A 26,082-nucleotide genomic window follows, 5' to 3' on the forward strand; every position below is an offset into this window, starting at 1 on the left:
CTAAGGCCTGGATCATGCTGAAGTGTCTGGCAGTGAGCTTGATGGTAGGCAGACTATCAACACTGTCCTGAATCAGCTTTGAAGAATAGGTTTGGGAAAATAAAACAAACTTTAATTTACTGAAGAAACTTGATGGATCCATTTAAAGTAACCCATTCAGGATATTCTCTAAATATGTCATTGTCAAATCAATTACGATACATTCAGTATCCTGTCAGGAGTGGATCCTGAGAACACAGACAGCTCTGTTGTTTGCTATGTATTTATGAGAAAATGTCACTCAGAAAATAATTGTGGAGATGGCAGGTATTGAGCTCCAACACTAATGGTTGAAGATGCTGTAGCCCGTCCAGACAGAATCAGCCTTTACAAATACTGACTCTGAGCTTTTGAGGCTGCCCATTAAAATGGTTTGGTCTACAGTATGAGATGCCACAGTAAGGTTGAAAAGGATTCAAACTGAACACTCTTCTGTTGAAAGGATATTGCTCAATTTAAGAAGCACGGACTTGCCGTGCTCTGAAAACTCAACTGGTATTCCAGTTGCATTAATGTTGTTCCTGCTCATAAGAGATACATTTCTTTGAAAGTCTTTGAAAAAGTTCCATGGTTACTTCCATGGTGACATGGTTACTGCAGAAAAAAAACAAATAGCCTAGATTTTAGGATCTGTTGGACCACAGCATGTTTATAACAGAAACATGCCTGTGTCCAAGGTGCTATTAATAATAAATAAAAGGGTTGACTGTGTCAAGGCCTGCAAGGAATTTAGCATTGTAAACATCTAGTAAGCAGGTGATGGACTTCAAACAGTGTGATATGTTCAGGAGCCAGTGTTGAAATGATACCAAACAGACCAGCACAGTTTAATTCTCCAAGGTAACAGATGGGTCTTGGTTGCAGGGTTGAAAATACTTTGACATTATATTGAACAACTCTTATTGTGACTTCTGTACTGCTAACTAGTATGGATTTCATTACAATGATTTCAGGATTTCACATTACAATGCATATGAGGCAAATGTATAGATTGCCTTGTTTTGATTATGGGTGTTTTTTCAAACCATAGAAGTCACAAATTTTAAACACCCTAACCCTCCACCATGTGTAAAATATTTTGTATGGAATTTTTGCAAATGTGTTTCTTGTGTGTGTGAATGCCGCCATTGATCTGAGCTTTTGCAGTTTGAGCAGTATAGTGATAGGAGTGTTATGATTCAGCACTGTGGCACTGTCCCAGGTCTCAGAGGTCTGTACCACTGTACAGTAGAATTAACTGAAATCCCATTAAACAGTAATGAGACACGAGAGGCTGAAATTAAGGCTTGGCAGAGAATCTTAAAAGCTAATATGAGCCTAGTGACTGAATCACACACTTAATAGTGATGGTTGTCTTTAAAGGGATCAGAGACCACAGTGTATATACACAACCTCTAATTCACTAGTAGTCCTAACAAGTGGACATTTTAAATTGGCTGCAGCGTTTGACTTGCTGCTTATGGTTTAACATTGAGGCCAAAAAAGGCCTGTTATATCAAAAGCTGACAGTCAACGACACAATACTTCTTTCAAATGTATGAGACAATTATTATTGGCACAGGAACTACAAAAAGTTAGCAAATAGAATTGGAACATAATTGTTAAAATCAGTTTCAAGACTCTGAGAACAGTCTTAGTGCAATATTAATAAATATCTATCTATATTTATAAAAAATAACAAAAATGCATGTTCTTCTATGTTTACATGCCTATTTTCTTTTTTGAAGAAGACAAAGAGACCAGCAATTGATTTTGATCCACTCATGCTTAAACTATGCCATGCAGGAGGAGTCCATCAGAAGTGTAGTTATTATCACGCTCAGGGTAGAAAAGAAAAAAAAAACTGCACATGACTGGGGCCAGACTGGGAACCGACCCTAAGGGCAGGAACCAGTGTACGTTTCCTGGATGGGTGGTGCTTCTATTCACATCATGTCAGTGAAGTCCATCTTGTTTTCCTTGGCTCTGCTTCCAGAATATCTTCTATTTGGGCCACAATTAACAGTGTGTCAGTGTGAGAACCAAAGCACGATGCCCCTCATGAGCACATGGCAGTGCATTACTGCTTAGAAGCTGCTAATTCTTGTTTGGCATTAAATGAACGTTTGTATTTTAATTAGTTACAGAGGAAAGGGGGGGGGGGGGGGGGGGGGGGGGAATTGCATGATTCAAAATCAAGTGGTGGAGAAAAGGTTGTTTACCATCTAACACCATCATGTTTCTTTAGTGAGAACAAGAACATGCATTATGGGACTGCTCTCAGCATTAGAGGCTGTTGGACCTGGACCTGGACTTGTAAATAATCGCAGCTACTGAGCTTTCATCATTCCAAATGATTTGTTTCAGTGCCGACATTAGCGGGTGAGAAGAACGAGGCAGGGGAGTAGGCAGGATTGCTTAACCTTAATACCCAAATACTCTTATTTCAAACCATCTGGTCAGAGACAGATACTGGGAATGTTGGGATGGGGATCAAAAGGGCCAGGAGAGGGGGTGAAGGAGAAAGAACAGAATGGCACAAAGCATTGCAATTCAAAGCAGAGCTCCAGCCTCTTATGGGGGAATAGGGATTGACACTTGTCCAAGTCAGATTTAAAGAGTAGCAAGAGAATCTCCTGAAGCTCACAAAACAGCCTTCCGTTTTGTTCCATAAAATGTGAATTATACCCAGTTGTTAGTTAGTCTCAATTTCCTTTTTATTTACCTTGTTTTCAGTTCATTTAATGTGTTTCCCTTGCTCTCCTTCACATGCTAAGGCTATTGTGTATCTTTAGGGAAGCATGCAGAAGAGCTGCTTTATTCAAAGCTGGCTTTAGTAGCTCAGCCAGACGGCTCTAAAGAGCTCCACAGAAATCCAATTGCAAACATAATAGGATTGGGAAACAAAATGAAGCTCCTCATGGAGAGAGCGAAAGGGAAGAGCAGAAGAGATACAGTACATGATGAGACATGTCAAGCCAATGACATGCAATTGGAAAAAAAAAGATTGAATGTGGCTCAGTCGTATACGGTGAACAAATGTTTTCACAAGAACAGGTAGAGTTTCTGTGAACTGAAGTCGCAGATAAAAAACTACACGCAAAAACCTTAAAAAGGGACCTGACAGACAAATAAATAAATAACTGTCCATGCAGAAGATGGCTGAAACCTTTCCTTCAGCTATAAAAGCACTCAAGAGTTGGGCTCTTTGTTCAATTGTGCCTGGGGTCCAGGGTTTTATGTTTGCATTTCTGCGTCTTGAAATATTCAGTGGAAGAGGAAAATAGATGGGCAGAGTCTCAGAGAATCAGGGTATTTGAAGAGGCACAAGGAAAGCGCTTCAAACGTGAAAAGAAGATCACGCAATGGATTGAATAAGGGCAAGTGTTGCATCTCTTAAGGACTCAAGTGACGGCTAGATCAGCAGATAAAAAAGGTATATGAGCATTGCAAGAAAAAAAAAAAATATATATATAAAGACAAGACACTTGCATATTTAATTCTTCATTGAAAAACAAACAAATGCAGAGATTAGAGGCCTTCCAAAAACAAACCTGATACATGGATCTGGAAAACTAAAGGGCTTTTAGTCCATGAGAAGATCAACAGTGAGATCAGACACACACTCACTGCTATGGCTCATTGCGACTTGCATCCTTTTTCCAGATTACATCGTACAGAACGTTTCAGTGTCTTTTTGATATTTACACAGTGATTTTACATTACAACATAATCTGCAATGCCAATATCATAACAAGATACTATAAACAAAGAAAATAACCTGTTAAGTGTAACATCCCCTTAGGATACCATCTTTTGGCATGTAAATAACATCACATTCATTACATAGTGGAAGTTGCCATATCCTGAACATTGTTTTGTAATTTTAATCACACTTCTTCCATTCACAAAGCACACACACACACACTCTTATCTAAGTCAGTTTGTAGTCCTTGTTATTTAGTATTCCTTCACCAATTATTTCCTAATATTGTCTAAAAGATTTAAAGACTTTGTTTTAAACTGGCCTTCAGAGGCTTTTCTCTCTTAAAAAGCGTTTACTTTCAAAACAGTCAAGGGCAGCGGTATAACACGACTCTTGAGATAAAAGCGTTTTTTTTTTTGTGCAACCATTCAAATGTTGTGTTGATGTTTCTTTAAAAATACAAGCTGTGATTTAAGTGTATGCATGCATAGGTGGATGTGTACTAGTTGTGAAACAAACCGCGTGCCTCTCCCCCTCGGTGCTCATTCAGGCATTGTTAGAGTTGAGTGTATTTGGCATCTCTCATATGTGGACGCTTTTCAAGTGTAGGCTACTACAAGTGACTAAATTGTACAGTAAGTGCAGTTTTTATGAAAGGTGAGCAAGCTTGCAGGAAAGTGCAACATTACAAAAGTACCATAGAATAATGTGGTCATAAAAAATAGATGCTTTTTTTTTTTCTGTTGCCACCCAAGATGTCCATGTGTCTGTACAGTTATAGCTTGCAAATCATAAACCTCTGATGCATAAGCATGTTCAAGTACAGTTCAGGAATAAAAAAATAACAAAGCGGACTAATATTTTAGCTTCAGTAGCAATACTGGAGTCACCAAATCATTTGAAATAATACCCACATGATCTTTCCCCAGAGAGCTTCCCCAAAGATGCTTTGGAGAAGCTTATGTACAACAAAAACATGTTGGAAACCTTTTCACCAATCTCATAACCTCACTTGCAAGCTTCATGTACAAATACTGATGGGAAAGTCCGAGCATATCAATGGCTCTTCATCCATTAGAAGTCAATCCAGTTAACAATTCCCCATTTTGTCAGGTGAAGTGAGTTCCTTGCTTAAAAACAGACACTAAAACTCATTTAAAGCATCAGTTTTCCCCACCATAACTTCTTAAAAATGTCTTCAGTGCTTGTTCAGTTCTGCTGAAAGTGTGCAAGATATTTAAAAGACAAAAATAGGAATTGGGGTCCTCTGACTTGAAATGAAACATGATTGTCCCACAGCCCAAAATAAATTATATGTCTTTCCTATTCAGCATCCGCTCAGGATGTTTAGTGTCCTTGTACATCTTCGTCTCTCATGTCCTCTAGGCCAGCCATAAACAGTAAGCAGGACACACTGAGCCCGGCCCGTATAGGATTTGGCAGCAGCTCGCCTCATCCTCAGAGCTCCAAAGAGTTTGCGTTCACAGCTGCTGTGCTTATATTTGCTCAGAACGAAACAGTGAAGTAACAGTGTTCCGAGGTTCCTGCAGTCCAAAAGTCCCAGTCAGTGGAAAGAAATGTCATGGGACATTTCACTTCCCACATCAAGTAGGCCTACCTTGGCCACACTGACGACAATGCTTCTTCGCCTCCGGCTGCGTCTGCTTCTTCCAAACATCAGAATATCATTTTGGCTGCGATCTGGTTTGAGGAGGAGGACTGGACGGATGAGGGAAACTAGCAGCCCATGATGCTAACACAGCTCATGTTCCAGTCAGCTGTCTTCTCAAACCACTAAAAGGGGAATTACAAAAAGTTTTTATCAAGTTTTTAATAAGGATCATGAGTTCTTTATTGTCTATGTTAATAATGTTTTGCAACCACAACAACTGGAATTTGACTATTAGAATGATACAGTCAACAAGGACAGAGACGCCATCTGCCAGCGTTAAATGCTTAATCTGAAAACTATTTAAACTACTATTTTAAAACTTCAAGAAATGATCCAACTTGTAATGGTTCAGTATTGGTTCCTTAGCTCACATGCCAAACAGCTGTCAAATTAGAAAGGCCATCTATGGCACATCAATACAAGCCAATAGCACATGAGATTGTGAAGGGATGAATGGATACAGCAGAAATGGCAATGATATCAGATTCACCAGAAAATGATGTATGGGGCTAGAAACATGGGCCATGCTCTTTTTCTAGAAGATATAGAAAACTTATGGGAAGGGAGAGTACTAAGTGTATGGCAACATTTGTCCATGTTTTGCTTAACCTTTGAATAGACCCATAGTATATCACTGCTGGATAAGACAGAACACTGTAGAAACCGTATTTTACTCATCTTACTAATATCTTAATATTATTTTTCTCATTAGACTTCATTAATCATGAACAAGGTTTGCCAGGGAAATTCATGAGAAGGTAATTGACTAGTTTTATATCAAAAACAATCAGATTTAAGCACCAGTTCATTATTACCTGTTGATGAAGTTAATTACATCCCCCTACAGCTTCAAAATTCATACAAACCTGACCATAGAAATGCACTTCTTGAACATAAAAATGTACTGAAACAAAGAAATTACCACTTTCAGAATGACAGCAGGATGCTCCCCCCTTCAGCATGCTGCTGGATTTCTCTGGGACGTAGTGGAGCGCATGGCTCCGTCTGTGACAGTCCCGCCTCCACCAACAACTAGGAGAGGAAGGGCGGATTCAAGATGAGAGAGTACTGGAATGAGTTTCTAAAAATCTCTCTGGCACTAAGCGTATCGCTTCGTTTCTATTGTAATCTTAAAAAAAGATTACAAAAAATATAATGGTTTTATAATGCTATGTGTTTGAAATCCACAAACTGTACAGTTAATCGGCCATGAACTTAATGGGATTGCTTCATGATGCACAAGATTGAGAGGCTGTGACTCATAAATGGATTTGTGATTTTTGTTGTAGAAAAACATTATAAGACACCAGATCACCACGCATGTTACTTACTGTAGAAGCGTGCAGAACAGCATGAACAGCACACAACCAACCACACACAGCACCAGCACCGTGGCGACTGTCTGCTGTCTGTGATTAGTTGCTACTACAGCGAGCAGGTCTGCATGCTCACATCTCATCCCAACAAAGCCTGGATGACACCTGCCACACGGAGGGGAAAAAAAGACATCAAATTTAGGGGATTATAAGGAAAATGATGGTTCACAGGGGCCTAAACGGTGCCTCAGATCATAGTATTATTGGCTGGCAGGTGAAGCCCTGAGTCCTTCAGCAATTTTTGGTATTAATATTTTTTTTATTCTAATCGCTCTGATGTAATGGATTTGAGAAATGCTATAATTCGACAAATTCAAGAGTGTGCTTTGCCACTAGCAGGATCTGGAAAACTAAAAGCCCCATGAATATACTGTATTGTCCAGTGGAGAACAAAAGGATAAAAAAAAAAAAGTATTTGTATTCAGCCTTGTACCTGCAACAGGAATTCTGAAAGTCAACTGACAACAATTAAAGTCAAAGTAAACAGCAGTATTTTGGTATTAACAGCTGTCAGAGAGCTACGGGAATCAGTCAAAATGTCCTCTCTTTAAGCCACAGGTGCTCATAAATTAGTGCACTCAAGTTATCTTGCTCTGTCAATGTTAACATTGAAGTTCACTCTTAAGCTGATTTGCATTTTGTGGAAGTATTATTTTCAAAGCTGAAGATCAGCTGTTACCTGAAACTCCACTTACTAAATTAACTTTTTCTGCGAACTTGACACCTGGGCTTGGGACAAATTAAAGTGTGGAGAGGACAGGTAGAGGCTCCAGGCTGAAGGACATTTTGTTGTGCAGCAGAGAAACATTTTGAAAATGAAACATCTAGCCTATCCTCAGCTGATTTGGAGAAGGTGATTCATGCATTTCCTCTCGCTTGGATTGCTGCAACTCCCTTTACTCCTGCGTCACTCAAAAGTCCCTCTCACGTCTGTAGCTTGTCCAGAATGCTGACCGCTGCCAAACGTAGAGACCATATCAGCTCTTATCAATTTTAGCCATTTAACCCCAGTTTAGGCCCTGTACTGGTTGCCTGTTAGTTTAAGTTAAGTTGGATTTTAAGATTTCACTGAGGACGGCATTGTTTCGTTCCCACCTACATTACCGACTTTTTAACTCAAAGATGGGAGTGGGGCATGCTCCTTTTTAGTGCATGTGAAAACATGCGATTACCATGGGGTTTGAGGCAGACTGACTATCAGCTTTAATTTTGAGAGTATTTTCAGCTGTACTGGACAATGATTTGAAACAACACCTGCTCTTGTTTGTGGTGAGTGACAGAGAGACTGTCAGACAAAGAGAACGTAATAATGTTTGCATTTTATATTTAAGAAAGTATCCACTTACACACATGCAGGAGTCTCCTCTAATATCAGGAAGCGACAAGTCCCATGGAAACAGAAATGGCTGTGGGAGTCTGGACAGTCATCAAAATGAGACCGAACAGCCGCTGCCACAAACTCTATGAGGTGATAAGAGAAACATTATAGGTATTTTCAGAGAGCCACAGGTTTTGGACAGCCCAGGACAGTACTATTGCTTTTTTTTGCACCATGGGTCACTAAAATTCTCCATTGAAACCAATACAAATTAAATCCTTTAAGTGGGCGTGCTGATTCTATTCAAGGGTAGGGGAAAAGGTAGCATCTATTAATATTTATGCACAATACTTAAAATTATAGTATACTTTTTAATTAAGCAGAGAATCAACATGAGGTCATAAATTACACTTTTGGAACTACTTAAACATAACTTATGTGAACTGTCTACCTATAAATGTCATCCAATGCATAAACTTCTACCCCAAATTAACTTACACAATAGGCATACACAAAATTACACAGGTGAACATCATAAATCTAAAAATAGCCTAAGCCTGTAGAGACCTGAAATAACATGAACTAAATCCCAAAGCTGACACCCACGCCACGCCACCAACAGGACATGACTGAGGCCTTTTGTTACCACTTGTGTGTGGATTTGTGGTTGCTTACATGCAGCGTTGTCCCTGCGAGGGACAGTTTTGCATTATGGCGTGTTGTATTCAAGGAGTCAAAGAAAAGTCCCAGTGAGGCATGGCAAACAAAAAAGTCTGTCCATCAACCCCATTAGAACTCAGGAAAGAGCACATCCCTGCAGGAACCGTAGTTCTCTGACAGAAATTAAACCCTTTCTGGCAGCCAGTGTCTCAGTTTTCACTCTGTTAAAACACCATGGCTACAAAATGATGGGACAAAAATATCTGATTAAATTAACTCCCAGACAAAATAGCAAATTTCTAGCACGTAAGCTGTACAGTCAGAAGCATTCCGACATAGCTGACCCGAACAAAAGTCGATGTTTGTTTCCTCAAGGAGCCGAAACAGATGTCACAATGTAGCATTCAGGGTGGGAAGGAGGGTGAGCAGCCAGACAGATAGCTGCATTACAGCCTTCGTCACACACTCATTCCAACGGTAAATGGGCTTTTGGATTCCAGCCTACATGTATTGTCTCCTTCTTTCAGACTCTGTAAAAGCCCTCCGTTGTCCCTGAGGCATCTGCCTACCAGCCCCTCTCCCTTCCCATGTGATTTTGGCAGTCGGAGGAGGATAACACTCAGACGGAAATCAGCCATTAGGGCATGTATGGTGCCTTTCAGATAGTGATTCAATATTGTAGGTGCAGCTTGTGAGTCGCTGAATATACCGCTCATTATCTTTAGTTTACCACAGTTGCTTCCCGCAGTCATCATGCTAAGAGGATCAATTATCAGTGTGCACCATACTGTCTGCATCTGTTTGTGGAGTGCAGCTCAATGGATGAGTCACATTTCACAAGAGAAGCTTTCAATTCTTAAGAACCAGTGCGGTGAGAGAGGATCTGGGGCTGCAATGATAACTTCTAGCACTTTTCATCTGAATACAGTCAATGTCCTCTGGAGACGGCTTTACAGCAGTGCTGTGACTCACTTTTAACTGGAGGGATGCTGTTGGTCATTGTGATGGTTGTGGTAGTGGTGCTGGCGCTGGTGGTTGCTGTAGAGGCGGTTGCGGTGGTGTTAGACGCACTAGTCGAGTTTGTATCGATGGGAGTGCTGGTATCAATAATTGAATTTCCCTGCCCCGCTCCAAATGTGAAGAGGGAGCCTGTAGAGAGAAAAATAAACAGCCGTGTTAAATAAACAGAGTGATATGGTCCTGACATTGCTAATGAACTATAGAAATCCTATAATAAATTCTGTAAGGACACAAAATAGGAAAAACTACAAATCCCTCTAGGAATATGACAGATAAAATACCATAAAATGCAATAAACTCACCATTGAGCAGCACAGACACATCATAAGTCCTTATAGGAATATTATAGTGATACCATGGAAAGGAAAAAAGATAAAGTAGGCCTACAACAAGGTCACTACAAACTCACCGTTGAGTACCACAGACACACTACAAGTCCCTGTCGGAATATTATAGGTATGTTATTGTGATTTTGTTTTGTTTTTTTAGTGAAGACCAGGTGTCAAACATGATATGATGAACACTGCAGGCTACAACCTGAGTTATGAGGTGTAGCTGGTACCAGCAATCTGCCCATCTGTGGCCTATCTTGAGTGTGATATTGACGCTTTTTGAGGGAACTTCCCTGAGTGACTGGTACCCATCAGAAGTAACAGGGTATCTACTACAAGGATGAGACCAAAGCACTAGAAATACAGCAGACACACTATCACAACCACTCTAGCCTGCAATCATATAGGCAGAAATGTAAAGACAGCTTCTTGGCTTAAAAAAAAAAAAAGTACTAATACCAAAATACTTAGCAAAAGAAAAGAAGTAACACCACAGATGCAAAATATCATAGACGCACTACCACAGGCACAATATAAGGATCACAGTGACGTACAATATGGTCAATATTAACTCACCATTGAATACCACAGACACACTACAGGCCCCTATAAGAATATTATAGTGGCTTTTCGTTAGGGAAGGGTCCACAATATAAACGTGTCATTGCAAGGGACAAATGGGATATAGAGATGCAATGAATGAATGTTAAATAGGCCTAAAAAAAAACATAATACGAACAAGAAAGTAACCCTAGGCATCTCATATTTAGCACAATTTGTTTATCTAACCATTAAACACAGAATGACAAGAGTCTGGATGAGATTTTAAGAGATATTTGTCTTTACAAATCACTCACCACTTATGAGAAAAATTGCATCCCAGAAAATCCGACTCATCATGACGAAGTGCGGCTGAAACTAACAACTTCACAGGAAATTCTCCGAAATGCGGGCGTGTGTTGGGAAACCACAAACACTAACGTTACTCATGTAGGCGGCACGATGGGCAACGGCGATCAGAGGAGAAAACATTTAATCCGATCACAACATGGACTTGTCAACCAATGTCAAGTGCTACAAGCATTCGCTCGCCCGACAATTCAAGTCAATTAGATGGAATAAAAAAGAAAAGTAATGGACCTCGACTTCTCTCAGCGAAAAGCGCAAGGTTTTCCACAGGATATCCCACGCTAAACTTTACTCTTGATCAATTGGGAAACACATGTAATCCTCTCAGCGCACCGTCCAGAGCAGCACTGAAGCAGACCAATTAGAGAGAGAGAGAGAGAGAGAGAGAGAGACAGAGAGACAGAGAGAGAGAGAGAGAAGGGGGGGAGACAGAGAGATACACTCATTGTTTTTTTTAAGTTTATTAGACGTTGTATCATTATCATCATCATTACTAATGTTATCATTATAGGCAATATATAGGCTACTAAATTGTACTACTGTCAATAAAGCACATTGAATTTAACTGAACTGAATTGAATTGAATTGAATTGAACTGAGTGGAGTGGAATTGAGTTGAGTTGAGTTGAACTGAGTTTAGTTGAGTTGAGTTGAGCTGAATTGAATTGAATTGAATTGGATTGAATTGAACTGAACTGAACTGAAATGAAATGAAATGAATTGAACTGAACTGAACTGAACTGAAATGAAATGAATTGAACTAAACTGAACTGAACTGAAATGAAATGAAATGAAATGAATTGAACTAAACTGAACTGAATTGAATTGAATTGGATTGGATTGAATTGAACTGAATTGAATTGAGTTGAGTTGAGCTGAATTGAACTGAACTGAATTGAATTGAATTGGATTGAACTGAATTGAATTGAACTGAATTGAACTGAACTGAATTGAATTGAATTGGATTGAATTGAATTGAATTGAATTGAACTGAACTGAACTGAATTGAATTGGATTGAATTGAATTGGATTGAATTGAATTGAACTGAACTGAACTGAATTGAATTGGATTGAATTGAATTGAACTGAACTGAACTGAACTGAACTGAACTGAATTGAACTAAACTGAACTGAACTGAACTGAACTGAATTGAATTGAATTGAATTGGATTGAATTGAATTGAATTGAACTGAATTGAATTGAACTGAATTGAATTGAACTGAACTGAACTGAATTGAATTGAATTGAATTGAATTGGATTGAATTGAATTGGATTGAATTGAATTGAATTGAATTGAATTGAACTGAATTGAATTGAATTGGATTGAATTGAATTGGATTGAATTGAATTGAATTGAACTGAACTGAATTGAATTGAATTGGATTGAATTGAATTGGATTGAATTGAATTGAACTGAACTGAACTGAACTGAACTGAACTGAATTGAACTAAACTGAACTGAACTGAACTGAACTGAACTGAATTGAATTGAATTGGATTGAATTGAATTGAATTGAACTGAATTGAATTGAATTGAACTGAACTGAACTGAACTGAACTGAACTGAACTGAACTGAATTGAATTGAATTGAACTGAACTGAATTGAACTGAACTGAACTGAACTGAACTGAACTGAACTGAATTGAATTGAATTGAATTGAACTGAATTGAACTGAACTGAACTGAACTGAACTGAACTGAATTGAATTGAACTGAAGTTGAGTTGAGTTGAGTTGAGCTGAGCTGAATTGAACGGCATTGAGTTGAGTTGAGCTGAATTGAATTGAATTGAATTGAATTGAATTGAATTGAATTGAATCAATCCATGGTGCAGATTGGACAGCACAGATTGGCGAAAAAAAGCCTCTGTCAGATTGTTCGCAGCACCATTATTGGCCCCTGATTTGAGATAGAAAACTGTATCGGGCCAGGCTGGAACCAATACTCTATTGTCCTTTAATTTTTCCCGTTCACTTCTGAAAGAGAAGCTAAATCAGAAACCAGCTTCTTTTGATCCTTTTCTCAACACAGAGAAAAGTTCTCATTATAACTACAAAAGATCTCTTCATCACAAGAAAATCTGGAGAATTTTCTTTTTCAAGATGAACGCAATACGGGCGGCACGGTGGCTCAGTGGTTAACACTGACAAGTGATGGTAAAGGAGTCTGTCACTAGTCTGTCTGCAGTGAATCTGATTCAACCACTAGGTGGCAACAAATGACCATTACTGTTTCTGCAAACTCTTGGGCATTAACTTTGTGAGTTGTGGTTCTCAAAAAGTGATCAACTGCATTCACTATAAGAGAAAATGATTAAACTGTTTAATTGGATTTGCCATTGGCCCTGACATTTCCAGCCTAAACAAGCACCCACTTGCTAAGTTGGCCATGTGATAAATTTACCAGTTCATGAATTTAGAGATTTGTTGACTTTTAGCATGTGCAAGCAAGGCTTGCACCTGGTATACTGCTGGAAGAAAAGAGCAGCAGTGGAAAGCTTTGGTTGCACCCAAAGCTTTCCAAAGTGACCATGACATGGTAACTTCACAACTACTGCGACTGATTATCTGTGACTCTTCATCCGACAGGTGTAGATCCTAATAGTCCTAATAGTTCAGTGAAACTATGATCAAAACACTCATTCTTCTACATTCTCTAATTGTGTTAACTTCTTGTAAATGAAATAATGGTGAAGTTTAACAATTCATCAATTTGCTGGGGACCCTCTGGAACCCCCTCAAGGACCCCTGGTGGTCCCCGGACATCACGTTGAGAACCACTGCTCTAGGGTAGGATGCTGTTTTCCATCTGGGTGGAAGCAAGATGAACATGAACAGAACAGAGCATGAGTAGCAGGCAGAGAATGGCACTATGCAACACTTCAAACCAGCACCATCTGCAGGACAGGGACAGTTAGTGTGCTGATGGATATCATAATTACAATAGGCTAATAATAATAATAATAATAATGACGATTATTATTATTACCTTGATGACAATGGTTTTTTTTATCTTGCTTCTTATGTGTCCTTGTTCTTTTTACCCTGTCTCTTATGTGTTTTTTGCCTGAATGACGTGAGGCTCGTGATCAAGAATTCCAATGCATTTTTATGTAAATGGAAATAAACTTGAGAGTTGACACGTGATATTAATATAAAATAATATGAATGAAAATAGTAAATTTAAGTAACAGTACAAGTTGGCCAACTTTCTCTCTAAAACACAAAGTCACAATGTTTAGAATTAATGTTTTTATTGATGAAGTACCCAAAGAACAGCATTTTTTTTTCACTGCAACCTGCAGTAGAACCAGAACTGGAACCTAAGCAGATGTGGAACCAAAACCAAAAATACCTCCAACACTGGTGCACCTTCACTTCTATTCATTGTATTCATTAATTAGCTTTCTCTCATTTTATCCACGTTGCCTTGTCTGTATTATTAGTTTTTCCTATTTGTCGTATTCCTGTGGCTGGGACTATTGTTTACGGTTTTTCTTCATTGTTCTGTCTTTTTTATTGATTTATGTTATTTGGTCATTTTTGTTCCCTCTGGGTTGTGAAGCACTTTGTAGGCTAACTTTGTTTTTTAAAGTGCTATATAAAAAATTACATAATTTATCCCAATAGAGAAATTGTCTTTTCACCTGCTCCCCCTCTAGGTAGGTCAGAGGTCAAGACCCCTGGAGCTTCACTGTCTTTCCCAGGGACAGTTGAGCAGGGTGGATGCTTGCCAACACAGCTTGAACACGGTTGTCAGGTTGAAAGGCAACCTGACTAACCACTGGGCCTGTGCATATGTTGTTGTTCTTTCCAGAGAGCATGACATTTAATCTTACCACACGTGGGCGCTTATATCTTCACACAGTTTAGCCTGAGTAAATCATTGGTGCAATATATAACATGCCTTTTATTTTCTGGTAAGACATTTCTCAGTTCACAACGTGTGCGTCAGGAGCACACGCGCGCGCGCGCGCGCGCGCGCACGCACGCAGGCGCGTGTGTGTGTCCTGGTGGTGTGGAGGATCGTATTTATACCCGCTATGTGCGACCCGTGTGGTTTCCACAGCAGATTCATCTTGCTTCCAACGCGGACTGACTTCTTCAAGTCGTTCTTTACCTTAACAAGTGCCGACTAACTTCGATTAATCATGCCAAATGTTGGTGCAGAGAAGGTAAATTACCTACTTATGCTTTTGAATAAGTAATCTATCATAGGCAGAACTCATTTCCCAATTCTAAACTAAGGTATTGTGCAGGATATTATAGTAAAGCTGAATTTCTCATCGTGTTGTTATTATAGTGCCATTGGAGACCTTTGTGTATACGGCTGTTGCTTTCTCTAATATGATTTTATGTTAGCCTACACATTACATTGGCAGTAAGACAGTAAGAAGACAAAATTATCAAATGAAAAAATAAAAATGTATTTCCAACAACAGACTATCCACACTGGACTCTGAAATAAAAGATTTTGATTAAGGCCAGATGACTAGGCTTTATACTTTGCTAATTACATGGACTACATGTTTATGTGCACAAGCACAACTGTCCCAGACACTACATCCTGGCAGATATTAGGCCGTATAGGTGGTAATATCCACAGGCTTTTTAATATGCATTTTGGCACTTTCATTTTATTATGCATTTCATTTTTGTTTTACTTTAGCAAGTATGTAGTGTTTCTAGAAAATAAGCAAATAGTTAATGGGATATTGCTTCATTTGCATATGTCAATAAAAAAAGACATAATCTAAAAGGACTGAATTATGTGTATGATGTGTATTTTCTATCTATCTATCTATATTTGTATTTACAGAGCAATTCCTGGACATTGCCACTAATGGTTGCCTCTGCAGCCATTGGAGGCACTCTTCAGTATGGCTACAACCTTGCCATAATGAATGCCCCCACAATTGTAAGTTTTTTGACCGTTATAAATCCACTGCAAGCTGTCAAAGTGTGTGAGTGTGTGTGTGTGTGTGTGTGTGTGTGTGTGTGTGTGCACGTTGTGGATGTAGAGGTGTGTAGTCCAGCATCACTGTTACTTCACATTTGGGTCACAGTGTTAATTGGCACACATAATAATTAGGGTAGGCAGCTTGTGTCAGTGATTACTGTAAGCACAATCTCATTGCACCACATCCAATTTTGCTGTGGTGTGGCAACTAATTGCGGTTGCATGCTCTTTTCTCATTCTTTTCAAATATCTCTTCATTCACTTGGAGAGAGCAAACCACATCATTCCTATAACTTTAAGTTAAATTGATTTCTTGACCCTGCTGACATACTGCAGTCTCTGTCTGTTAGTTTCATAGTTATGGCTAAAAAATAGTTTAATGTCAGAAATCCCAGACTGGATCACCACCAAAATCAAATCAATTAAACCTTTGCACAAGGCCGATCTGTCCACCAAATTACATAGAAATCTGTTGAAAAGTTTTTGAGATAGCCTGCTGACAGACAGACAGACAGACAGACAGACTAACAAAAGGTGAAAACATAATGTCCTTGTTAAGCATTACAACTCAAAGGACATACATACTGTGATGCTGGGTTGTACTGTGCTGTGTGTGTGTGTGTGTGTGTGTGTGTGTGTGTGTGTGTGTTTGGTTAATTCAGAGAGGCGTTTGTGTTGGAATGGTTGACCATACTGTTCTGTCTATACTTGCAGTTCATTCAAAACTTTGTAAATGAGACGTTTCTGGAGCGCTGGGACATCCAGCTGCAGGACTACCAGGTGACTCTGCTCTGGACAGTTATTGTCTCCATCTTCTCATTAGGGGGCTTTGCAGGGGCTCTTATCGCTGGACCCATGACCATACGCTTTGGGAGGTAATATAAGGTGCTGCATAATGCTATGTAAATGTATGGATACACGTATGAGTTCAGAGGATTACAAATTGTCCATTCACAGTGGAACCAACAGACAGTAAATGATCAACCTATTGATATATACATGCATGAATGAATAATCTGATTGATCATTTACTCTCCTCTGTCACCTGTATTTACACACACACACACATACACACACACACACACACACACACACACACACACACACACACACACAGAGGTCTCAGTAAGCTAGGAAAGATTAAGTGAAAATAGGTAGAGTAAGAATAGTCAAAAAGGCTCAAATGAAAGATAAGATAATTTATCCAACAGTCCATGAGTACTGAATTGATTGTAGCACTTTAGCGGTGTATGAATCAATCATACTTGCATATTGTATCTATTTAAGGACTTTAAATATTGATTATAAATGGGCAGATATCTATGATTTTAATATGACCCATTTGACCCACTTGGCACACCTGGATGGGTGCCCTCCATGGCAGCCACCCATCAAATCCATGAGCCAGTATTTTCCATTTTATAATTCCCATTGACCATCCAAAGTTGTTAGCAAACAATTTTGTCTTCTTTTCCCTTCCCAAGGAAGAAATGCTTGCTGCTGAACAATATTTTCCTAATGGCTGGAGCACTCTTGGCTCTGACAAGTCGAGCTGCCAAGTCTTTTGAGATGATCATTATCTCACGCGTTCTAGTTGGAATAAACGCTGGTATGTCCAATGCTAGTGCTACGAGAGGCCGTGTGGGGCTTATTTCAAACTTTGCTTGCACATACACATATGAAACACACATGCATACATTCATACTACTGAATACTCACACATACACATGGAAAAGTCACACATAAATATAGGAAACACACACATACATGTGTGAAAGTTTCACATATACAGTATGTGCAAGTGCTTCATATGTGTGTGTGTGAGTGTTTCACATGTGTATGTGTAATATTTAATATCTGAGTTTACCTTCTACTACTTGTTATACTGTCAGATCTTACAAATTATATAGTTATCATGCATGTGGCAAACTGAATGAGAAATAAATAAATTCACTTCACAGAAAACCACTGTGTAATTTGCAGGTATCAGCATGAATGTGCAACCCATGTATTTTGGAGAAAGTGCACCAATGCACTTAAGAGGGGCTGTGTCCTTGTCATCGGCTGTTTTCACAGCATTTGGAGTGGTGTTAGGACAGGTGATTGGACTCAGGTATGGACAGAAAATACACATCTTACACCAGTTACAGCATATTTGTGTCAAAGTAGACTAATCTATTGTTTCAAAGCTATCTAAACGCCATGGTTCATTTCTTTGTAGAGAGCTCTTGGGCAGTGAGCCATGTTGGCACTACCTTCTTGCCAGTAATGCCGTTCCTGGCCTCATTCAGCTCCTCACCCTGCCATGGTTCCCAGAAAGCCCCAGATATTTGCTCATTGATAGGGGTGACAAGGAAGCTTGTATAAACGGTGAGTACTGTAATGGGCAAATTCAGCCCTGATGGAACATGAAATTATACAATATATAAAATGGTCACACTTGATTTGGATAGTCCAATGCTGATACTCATCTTACTATCAAGTGACTATAATGCGTCACTAAAAAGTCTACTGAGTTTCAAGTGATACTCTTAATTGTGTGAAAAGAAGTCTATAGATATTAAGTGTTTGGGTTAGGGTTAATCTTAGAGCTGGGATTAATGTTAAACAGGTTTGAGTTTGGTTTGGGGTTAAAAATGGGGTCAGATTAGGGTCGGGGTTAGGGTTAGGCTAAAGTCAGGGTTAGGGTTACCTAGTCTGTGGAGATGCAGCAAATAGGCAAGTGATACTTTGTTGAGCATCTGCTTTTTGTCACCTGTTAGTTGAGTATTAATATTGGCCTATCCAAGTAAAGTGTTAGCTATCAAATCATGAGAGAAGTTGCAGCCAGCTACTAACAGAGTGATGATGTTTCAGTCACCTGTGGTAATTATCTAGCTTGCCATAAATCAAAGGAGGAGAAGACACACAGCCGGTGTTGTAAAGGTGTTGGCCACAGCTAGTCGCAGTCATAAAGAAGTAGCCGCACACTCGTAGCCACGATGCAGAACCTTTTATTTATTTAGACGGACCAGTGTTTCTGTCTTCAGAGACAATGTGAACACATTCATCAGGGCTGGACAGTCCAATGTTGCTGCTCAACCTCCTATCAAGTGACGCAACGTAAAAATAAATAAATAAATAACTGAATGAATGAAATTTCTGCATCTTGGCTATGAGTGTGCGGCTACACTATTTTTATTTTTATGAATACATTATATACCTATTTGTACAAACTGCAATGAACCTGCTTAACCAGCTGAGTTTGTTCCATCACTAGGAAAATGAGAATCAACCCTCCACAACAGATCTGGTCTTAATTTGTAGTGGTTTTCTCCTTGTCAGCGCTGAGACAGCTGCGTGGCTGCGAGGTCCAGAGCAGTGAGCTGGATGAGATCCTGCAGGAGCAGGCTGAAACCAAAGGCATGAGGCCCAGACGACCATGGGAGCTTTTCACTGATCGCAGTGTGCGCTGGCAGCTCATCTCTGTCATGATCATCAGCAGCGCCATGCAGCTCTGTGGCAACGACTCGGTGAGAGGAATTGAAGACTTCACACATTTCCTGAAGTAGAAGTAATATCCTCAAACATATTTCACTTGTTTGGATTACAGGTCTCTGAGCAGCAATATTCTTGCTAATTAGTGTGGTCAGTATGATTTTCATGTATGTGCAGTCTTGATGTTGATGGTTTGGTTCGGCGTCTCTATAGGAGTTTTTGTCAGATTACAGTGTTGCAGTCTTTACTGTGTCAGGTATCAGTAACACTGACACCTGATATCTACACAATTGTACTGAGTGTATTTGTAACCAGATCAGATGCGCCACAGTTTGCTCCTGTCAGTTCTCAGGAAGCTTGATTAGAAATTTGAGATGATCCATCTACAGTTTGGACCGCCTCTGGCTGTTCCCGCAGATCATATTAAAAATGTATGCTGGTGATGAAACATCATCCCTCAGCGTAAGGCTGAGTGAGTGACGTGTAAATAGAATTTAATGTTTTGGGTTTGCATGGTGCTGTTACCCTGGACTAAAAGACTCATTTACTGATATTTTGCTTTTACATTTTTGTTCTTTAGAGATGGGTGTTAATAACAAGACACTGTCAATTAAGACCCATTTTACAGGTTTATTAAGTTGCCTTATTCTCAGAAAATGCTGACTAAACAGTTCTGTGTTTCAAGGATTTAAGCCACACGGTTGGCAGCTTTAGGGAGGGGACTGGGTATTACGGCAGTTATGTAGAAAATGCTTGGCTAAATCAGCTTATCAACAATTTTTTTAACACTTGAATAACAGTTAAGGATGCTCTGCAGCACTCTTACATTTATATGTGTTCTTACAGATTTACTTCTATGCATCCTATGTATTTAAAGAGGCTGGGATATCTGCTGAGAAAATCCAGTATATCACAATTGGCACCGGCACATGTGAATTCACTGCCTGTATAATGTGTGTAAGTATCCTTCAGAAAAGCACATGATTCATTATGTAACGAGCTACAGTCCCTCTGAGGGAAAGAGAGGTTTTTGTTCCCACCCTTGTTAAATCCCTAATCCAGACTACTGGCATAGCTTCTCTGTAAGAAAGGTTCCATTTATTAAGGGCCACTAAAAGCACTGTTGAGCACATTTTGGCATATGATGCTACACCGATGTAATTCCTTACATGAACTGAATCTGATGTAAACCAATACACAATTTCGATATTTTCAGAATCTGCTGATAGAGCGAAAAGGCCGGAGGTTTCTGCTGATGGGAGGATACGTTCTCATGACCGGCTGGGCAGTTGTCTTCACTATAGCTCTGTCATTTGAGGTATTCATCTCATATCATCCACTTACCTTTGCCAATTGTAAACACATTGCAAGTTTACTTATTGTTAATGGAGTTATAGTGTTGTGAAATTTGGTTCATGAGAATGACACTCACACAGAAACATAAACATGTAGAAACATCAGAAAAGAGAAGAAGAATACTGTAAACACAGCAACTGTACAATATAGTATATTAACTAGACAGAATGGAGATCACAGCCTAGTTATAAACAAAAAAAAAAGGATAGCGAAAGTCTGACTGATATACGCAAATCGAGGTACAACAATCATATATGCTTATACATATATAGCCTAAACATACATAAAGTTTTATACGCTCCGTTTACAGTCTTTATAAATAAAATAATGGCCAATAAAAAGACACAGAAACAGTGGAAAAACAGGAAAAGAATACAAAAACAAATAGGAGATATCTTATCAAAGCTCAATATGCCTTTACAAACAATAGTTTTTCCCATTTACTACTGAAAGCAAGTCCTACTGATCGGTTATTATAGCACTATCTAATTCATCTCAGGTTTCTTTTGGAGATATGGGTGACAAATCCACTACATTGGGAAGGGCCCAGCAGTAGTATTGTGGAGATGTCAAAGGACCTTTGTGATTGTTTGGATTATTTTTTATTGACCAATGTTAAACTGAGCCACAAGTGTATCCAACATGAAGACTGTTGGACATACATCTCAAAAACCCACAGTCATTAATAAGTGAAAGCTAACAGATTTTGCAGGATGAGGTTTTAGCAAAAAGACTGACTTGTGACTCATATTGTTTGATTGTCATTTCTGAAGCATCATTTTTTCTTATACCCAAAAATCATCATGGACATTGTCACAGTCAGCTTCATTTTTAGTTGGAGCTATACATTTGTATGAAATCATAGACTGGGGAGAGAGCATCTGCTGTCCTTCTGTAGCTGTTGGAGACAGCGAGCGTTGGCCAATAGGCATCAGCTACACAAGGGAATAGGATGCTGAAATTCAGTGATATTACCCATCAGCTCAAACATTTCAATGCATCAGTCAGTCCACTAGGAGGCAACACGGTTCAACATGCAGACCGCACTGGTTGATGCTTTGCTTTGATGGAAGGAAGGAAGAAGGAATTTCATGCAGCTCTCAGAGTGAGAATGGAGGTGAAGGCCAGAGTGAGGGTTGACCTGCTATCACCAAGTAATTTCACAGTTTGAGTTCACTCCCACAGAAGAGCTTTCTGTCCCAATAACTCTCCTCACTCACCCTTGAGAGGCTATACAGTGTGATGCTATAATACATGTCTTTTCTATTGTGTCCTATAGCTCAACCTGTACATTTATCATGCAATCTCTTAAGTATCAAAGTTTCAAATTCTTTATTTGGTTTCTTCCTTTTTTTTTATTATAAGGCGCTAACTGTGGACATTTTGCTTTCTTCCCCACGTGCAAACAGCACAAAGTATCATGGATGCCCTACTTGAGCATGGCATGTATCTTCACCTACATTCTCAGCTTTGGCATGGGACCAGGTCAGTCGAAAACCTTTGATGAGAATATTTTGGATTAAGGATTTCACCAGACAGAGTTACAACATGTCTCAAGATGCATTCATGAATTGAAAATAAACATTTATAATGCACTCACTTTTATGTCACATTTATATTACAGAATAACATGGAACAGTTCAATATTGAATAAAAAAAAATGTGCCTGAAGATTCATTCTGTAGTTTACATCTTTTTATCATCATCTAAAATACAAGTTTAACGGTGGCTTTCCCCTCAAGTCTTCTACTTGTGCTACACAGTTTGAATGATAAATATAATTCCAAATCACCTAACAGCTAAAAACTTGGATGTTGAGGTCCATTTAGCATCTAAATGTGCCATAAGCAGAACTGTTCCCTGCACATACAGTACCTCCAGCTGTTTCCATTGGCATTAAAACTCTAGCCTTGTCCTCAGTGCACATGGCCACTGAACTACGGGCAATATGGTGTAGTGCCTGCACAGTGTGGGGCATATTGGAGAAAGTGAGTAGATTAACCCGTTGATTAAGTATCGTTATTGCTATTTTTCAGTAGGGAGGTTGTAGGCATCATTAGTCCTTCAAACTAAATCTGCAGTGGAATGAAGGGGAGCAGTCTTGGTTTGCTGTGTCATGGACTTATATTTTTATCTCTGCTATGTAACCATGTGAATGTGTATTGAAGCATGTTGTTACGTATTATATGTTGCTACACGCTGCATAGTTGCTACTTATTATATCAGTGTGATACTTGTAACATAGAGGTTAGCTGAATCATCAGGGACACATGAAACCCAAAGTGATAGTTGATGTGAAGCAATATCCCAAATATTGCCGAGGACGGGATGGATGATGAAGCTGATACCGATCAATATGTTTGCATTTCTCTCAGCTGGAGTGACTGGAGTTCTGCCCACAGAGATCTTCAATCAGACCGCCCGGCCAGCAGCCTACATGATAGCTGGCTCCATGATGTGGCTCAACCTCTTTATCACTGGAATGATCTTCCCATTCCTGGTGGTCAGTCTATCAATCGATCCATCTGTCTATTTACCTACAATCACACAATAAACATACAGTACATACAAATGATATCCACCATTTGAAACAAGTCACACTCACAAAATAATTAATAACACAACATTATAACAAAGTATGGTACTTTTTAAAGCATAGTAGGTCACTTAAGCCCATAATTAAGGAAAGTATAGCACATTTGCTGACTGGATCCTTTATCTTTCTGAGATATGGAATGGTGAAGTATTGGTTTATTCCCAGAAATATAAAGCCTTTCCATACAGACAGAGGCTCACAGTTCAACACATCATTTATTTTCATCATGTCCCACATCAGTCTGACAGCTTTACTTTGCCTTTCTTTTACAGAGCGAGCTGAGTCAGTTCTGCTTTGTGCCTTTTGGCGCAGTCTGCCTGTTATCTGCTCTGTATGTTGGCTTGTTTCTGCCTGAGACCAAGGGAAAGTCGCTATCAGACATTTCCAGTGAATTCAACAAGCTCAACTTCAAAGCCCAGGAGAAAAAGGGTTCATCGGCAAGTCAAGCTCAGTATCAGCTGGGCGAAGTGTGTCATTCCACGGCCTTGTAGACAGCCATTTTCTCATCAAGTACAGTCGTATCCAGTGGCCGCTGTGTATGCTTTACTTTGACTTGATCTGCTTGAACCAGCCATTCGCTGTGTAACAGGAATGGAGGAATGTTTGCTCACTTTCATATCAATGAAAGTAACTTTAATCTATTGTAAACTCCTTTATCTGGAGTATGTTTTCTATGAAAAGAATGGTAATTTAAAGTAATAATCCATGACATTTTCATATAAATGTGTTTCTTTTATTGAACACAAAATGACCCAGTTGAGTTTAAGCTTTTACATGCTGTTCTTAACACCCGGTGTCTGGTAGGTCTTCCCAGACACAGGAAAAAAAGTTAGTCCTCATGAGCAGCAAAAGCCCCGTACCTACAGAAACTCAAACTTCATCAACAGAAAATCCAAGGAGAGAGACGTCACAGTACTGGACACACTGTTTGACTGACAGGTGATCTCTGGGAAGTGCAGCGCAGAAACACTACAGCAATGAGTGATAGATGTCACCAAAATAAAAGAAAACAAGAATCTTGTGGATTACCACTTTAAGCATTACAATGGTATTAAGGGATTGAATTTATTGGTGAACCTTACTATGTCTTTAAAGGAAGTAGCATACCTGCCAATCAAATAATTTCAGTGTGGTGTGTCAGATATACTGTACCTTTTCCCATGTAGCATAAGGTTGAGCTAAATGAACAAAACCATGTGACGATAGAACCAAAGACATGCGGTCACCTTAATTTGCCCGCTATTACTAAAACCTGCACATAGCGGCGTGCACACTAAGGGCCTCATTCATTAAAATGTTCTCATGATGTCTATAGCATTAACTAGGTTAGCACAGAAAGTTGGAGAACATCGATGTAAACCCCTGATTTTGATACATTCTTTCATAATTACAACTTTGTTTTGGTGTTGGCTGTAATCACAATATGTTTATGCAGGTCATTTTTAAAAATGAGTACTTGCAGTATAAAGTACTGTATGTTGAGAAATTTGTATGAACATTTTCCTTTGGTGAAATCCTGCAATAGTCTACTGTATGTATATGAGTGTAATATATCTGTTAACTATATGTTGTGTTGCACATTGATCTTGTACTTCACTCTTTTTGTTTCAATGATCTAATTCTGATTTGTGAGGCAATAAATGATCTTATATTAACTTTGTGTTTTTATTTATTGTGCAGATCATTTCCTACAAAATACACCAATAAAATAACATTGCATCATATGATAACCAACCATTATCTTTTATGTCTAAAAGATAATGACAATGTAAAATACTTCATATTAAATGTTGAACCACATGGCCAGTAGAAAAGAGGATCCAAAGAAGTCAGAGTGAACACACGCACATCTCTTTTCCAGGTGCTGAGTCAAAATAGTTACTTCATGCAAATTCAAAAAGACTCGCAACACTGTGGCAGCTCCCAATATTTTGCTTACTTTATTCTACATTAAAAAGTACAGCGTTTCGAGCCCTCACGGGCTCTTCGTCAGGTAGGTTTTTTGCAAAAAACCTACCTGACGTAGAAAAGAGGAACAATTTAGGATTGATTTGACAGCAGCGGTAACTTTAGAGAGGCAAGCTTTTTTTTACTCTAAAGTTTCTAGTTTTACAGTTTTTCTCAGTTGTTTACACACTAACACTTGAACTTGAGAGACAAAAAACTGACACTCATGTCCCATTAAACCAATTATGCAAAAATACAACACATTTTCTGCTTTTCTATCAGACTGCAATTCTAAACAATTCAAACACGACACACAATTCTGTACATTTAGCACAATCTTCATAACTAAAATCTGTTGTGTTCACTTGGAAAGCACTGCCATTCAAAATGCTAAACTGAAACTACCACTTAGTCACACTGACTACTCCCAGGAACAAACATTAGCTGCTAAATTGTTAAATTACAAATCTGAGGAGAAAGCCAAAGGTGAGCTCTGCTGTTTTGGAGATGAATCGCTAGCAACATTACAGAGGCAGAGGGAGAGGAAGGGTGAGGGTGAGAGGAGGAGGAGGAAGAGGAGGAGGAGGAAGAGCAAGGAGAGCAAATCTGGCCACTTTGGTCGACCATGTGGCGAGTGACCGAGGTCTGACAGTGAGGGAGGCAGGGGCAGAGAGTACAGCTCAGCCTGAGTCGCTTCACTGTAGCTTCCATTGTCCAGACTTTCAAAATAAGA

General features: G+C 39.2%; 2 protein-coding genes across 2 annotated transcripts; one reads left to right on the forward strand and one right to left on the reverse strand.

Annotated features, from left to right (window-relative positions):
• Window positions 1–5,905: 5,905 nt before the first annotated feature.
• Window positions 5,906–11,088, reverse strand: tgfa (transforming growth factor, alpha). The gene is made up of 6 exons (XM_071912687.1): window positions 10,960–11,088; window positions 9,730–9,899; window positions 8,119–8,231; window positions 6,728–6,877; window positions 6,319–6,428; window positions 5,906–5,931 (listed from the first exon to the last, which is right to left on the reverse strand). Exons 1-6 carry the CDS (start codon window positions 11,000–11,002, stop codon window positions 5,906–5,908), a joined length of 612 nt encoding a protein of 203 aa, XP_071768788.1. The 5' UTR covers window positions 11,003–11,088.
• A 4,076-nt stretch (window positions 11,089–15,164) lies between these two features.
• On the forward strand, window positions 15,165–23,893 carry LOC139922230 (solute carrier family 2, facilitated glucose transporter member 11-like). The gene is made up of 12 exons (XM_071912686.1): window positions 15,165–15,188; window positions 15,833–15,931; window positions 16,688–16,848; window positions 17,458–17,582; window positions 17,957–18,086; window positions 18,195–18,343; window positions 19,298–19,485; window positions 20,297–20,407; window positions 20,667–20,768; window positions 22,216–22,291; window positions 23,182–23,309; window positions 23,675–23,893. Exons 1-12 carry the CDS (start codon window positions 15,165–15,167, stop codon window positions 23,891–23,893), a joined length of 1,512 nt encoding a protein of 503 aa, XP_071768787.1.
• The last annotated feature ends 2,189 nt before the right edge of the window (window positions 23,894–26,082 follow it).

Source organism: Centroberyx gerrardi, chromosome 5, assembly GCF_048128805.1.
Source record: "Centroberyx gerrardi isolate f3 chromosome 5, fCenGer3.hap1.cur.20231027, whole genome shotgun sequence".
NCBI lineage: Eukaryota > Metazoa > Chordata > Actinopteri > Beryciformes > Berycidae > Centroberyx > Centroberyx gerrardi.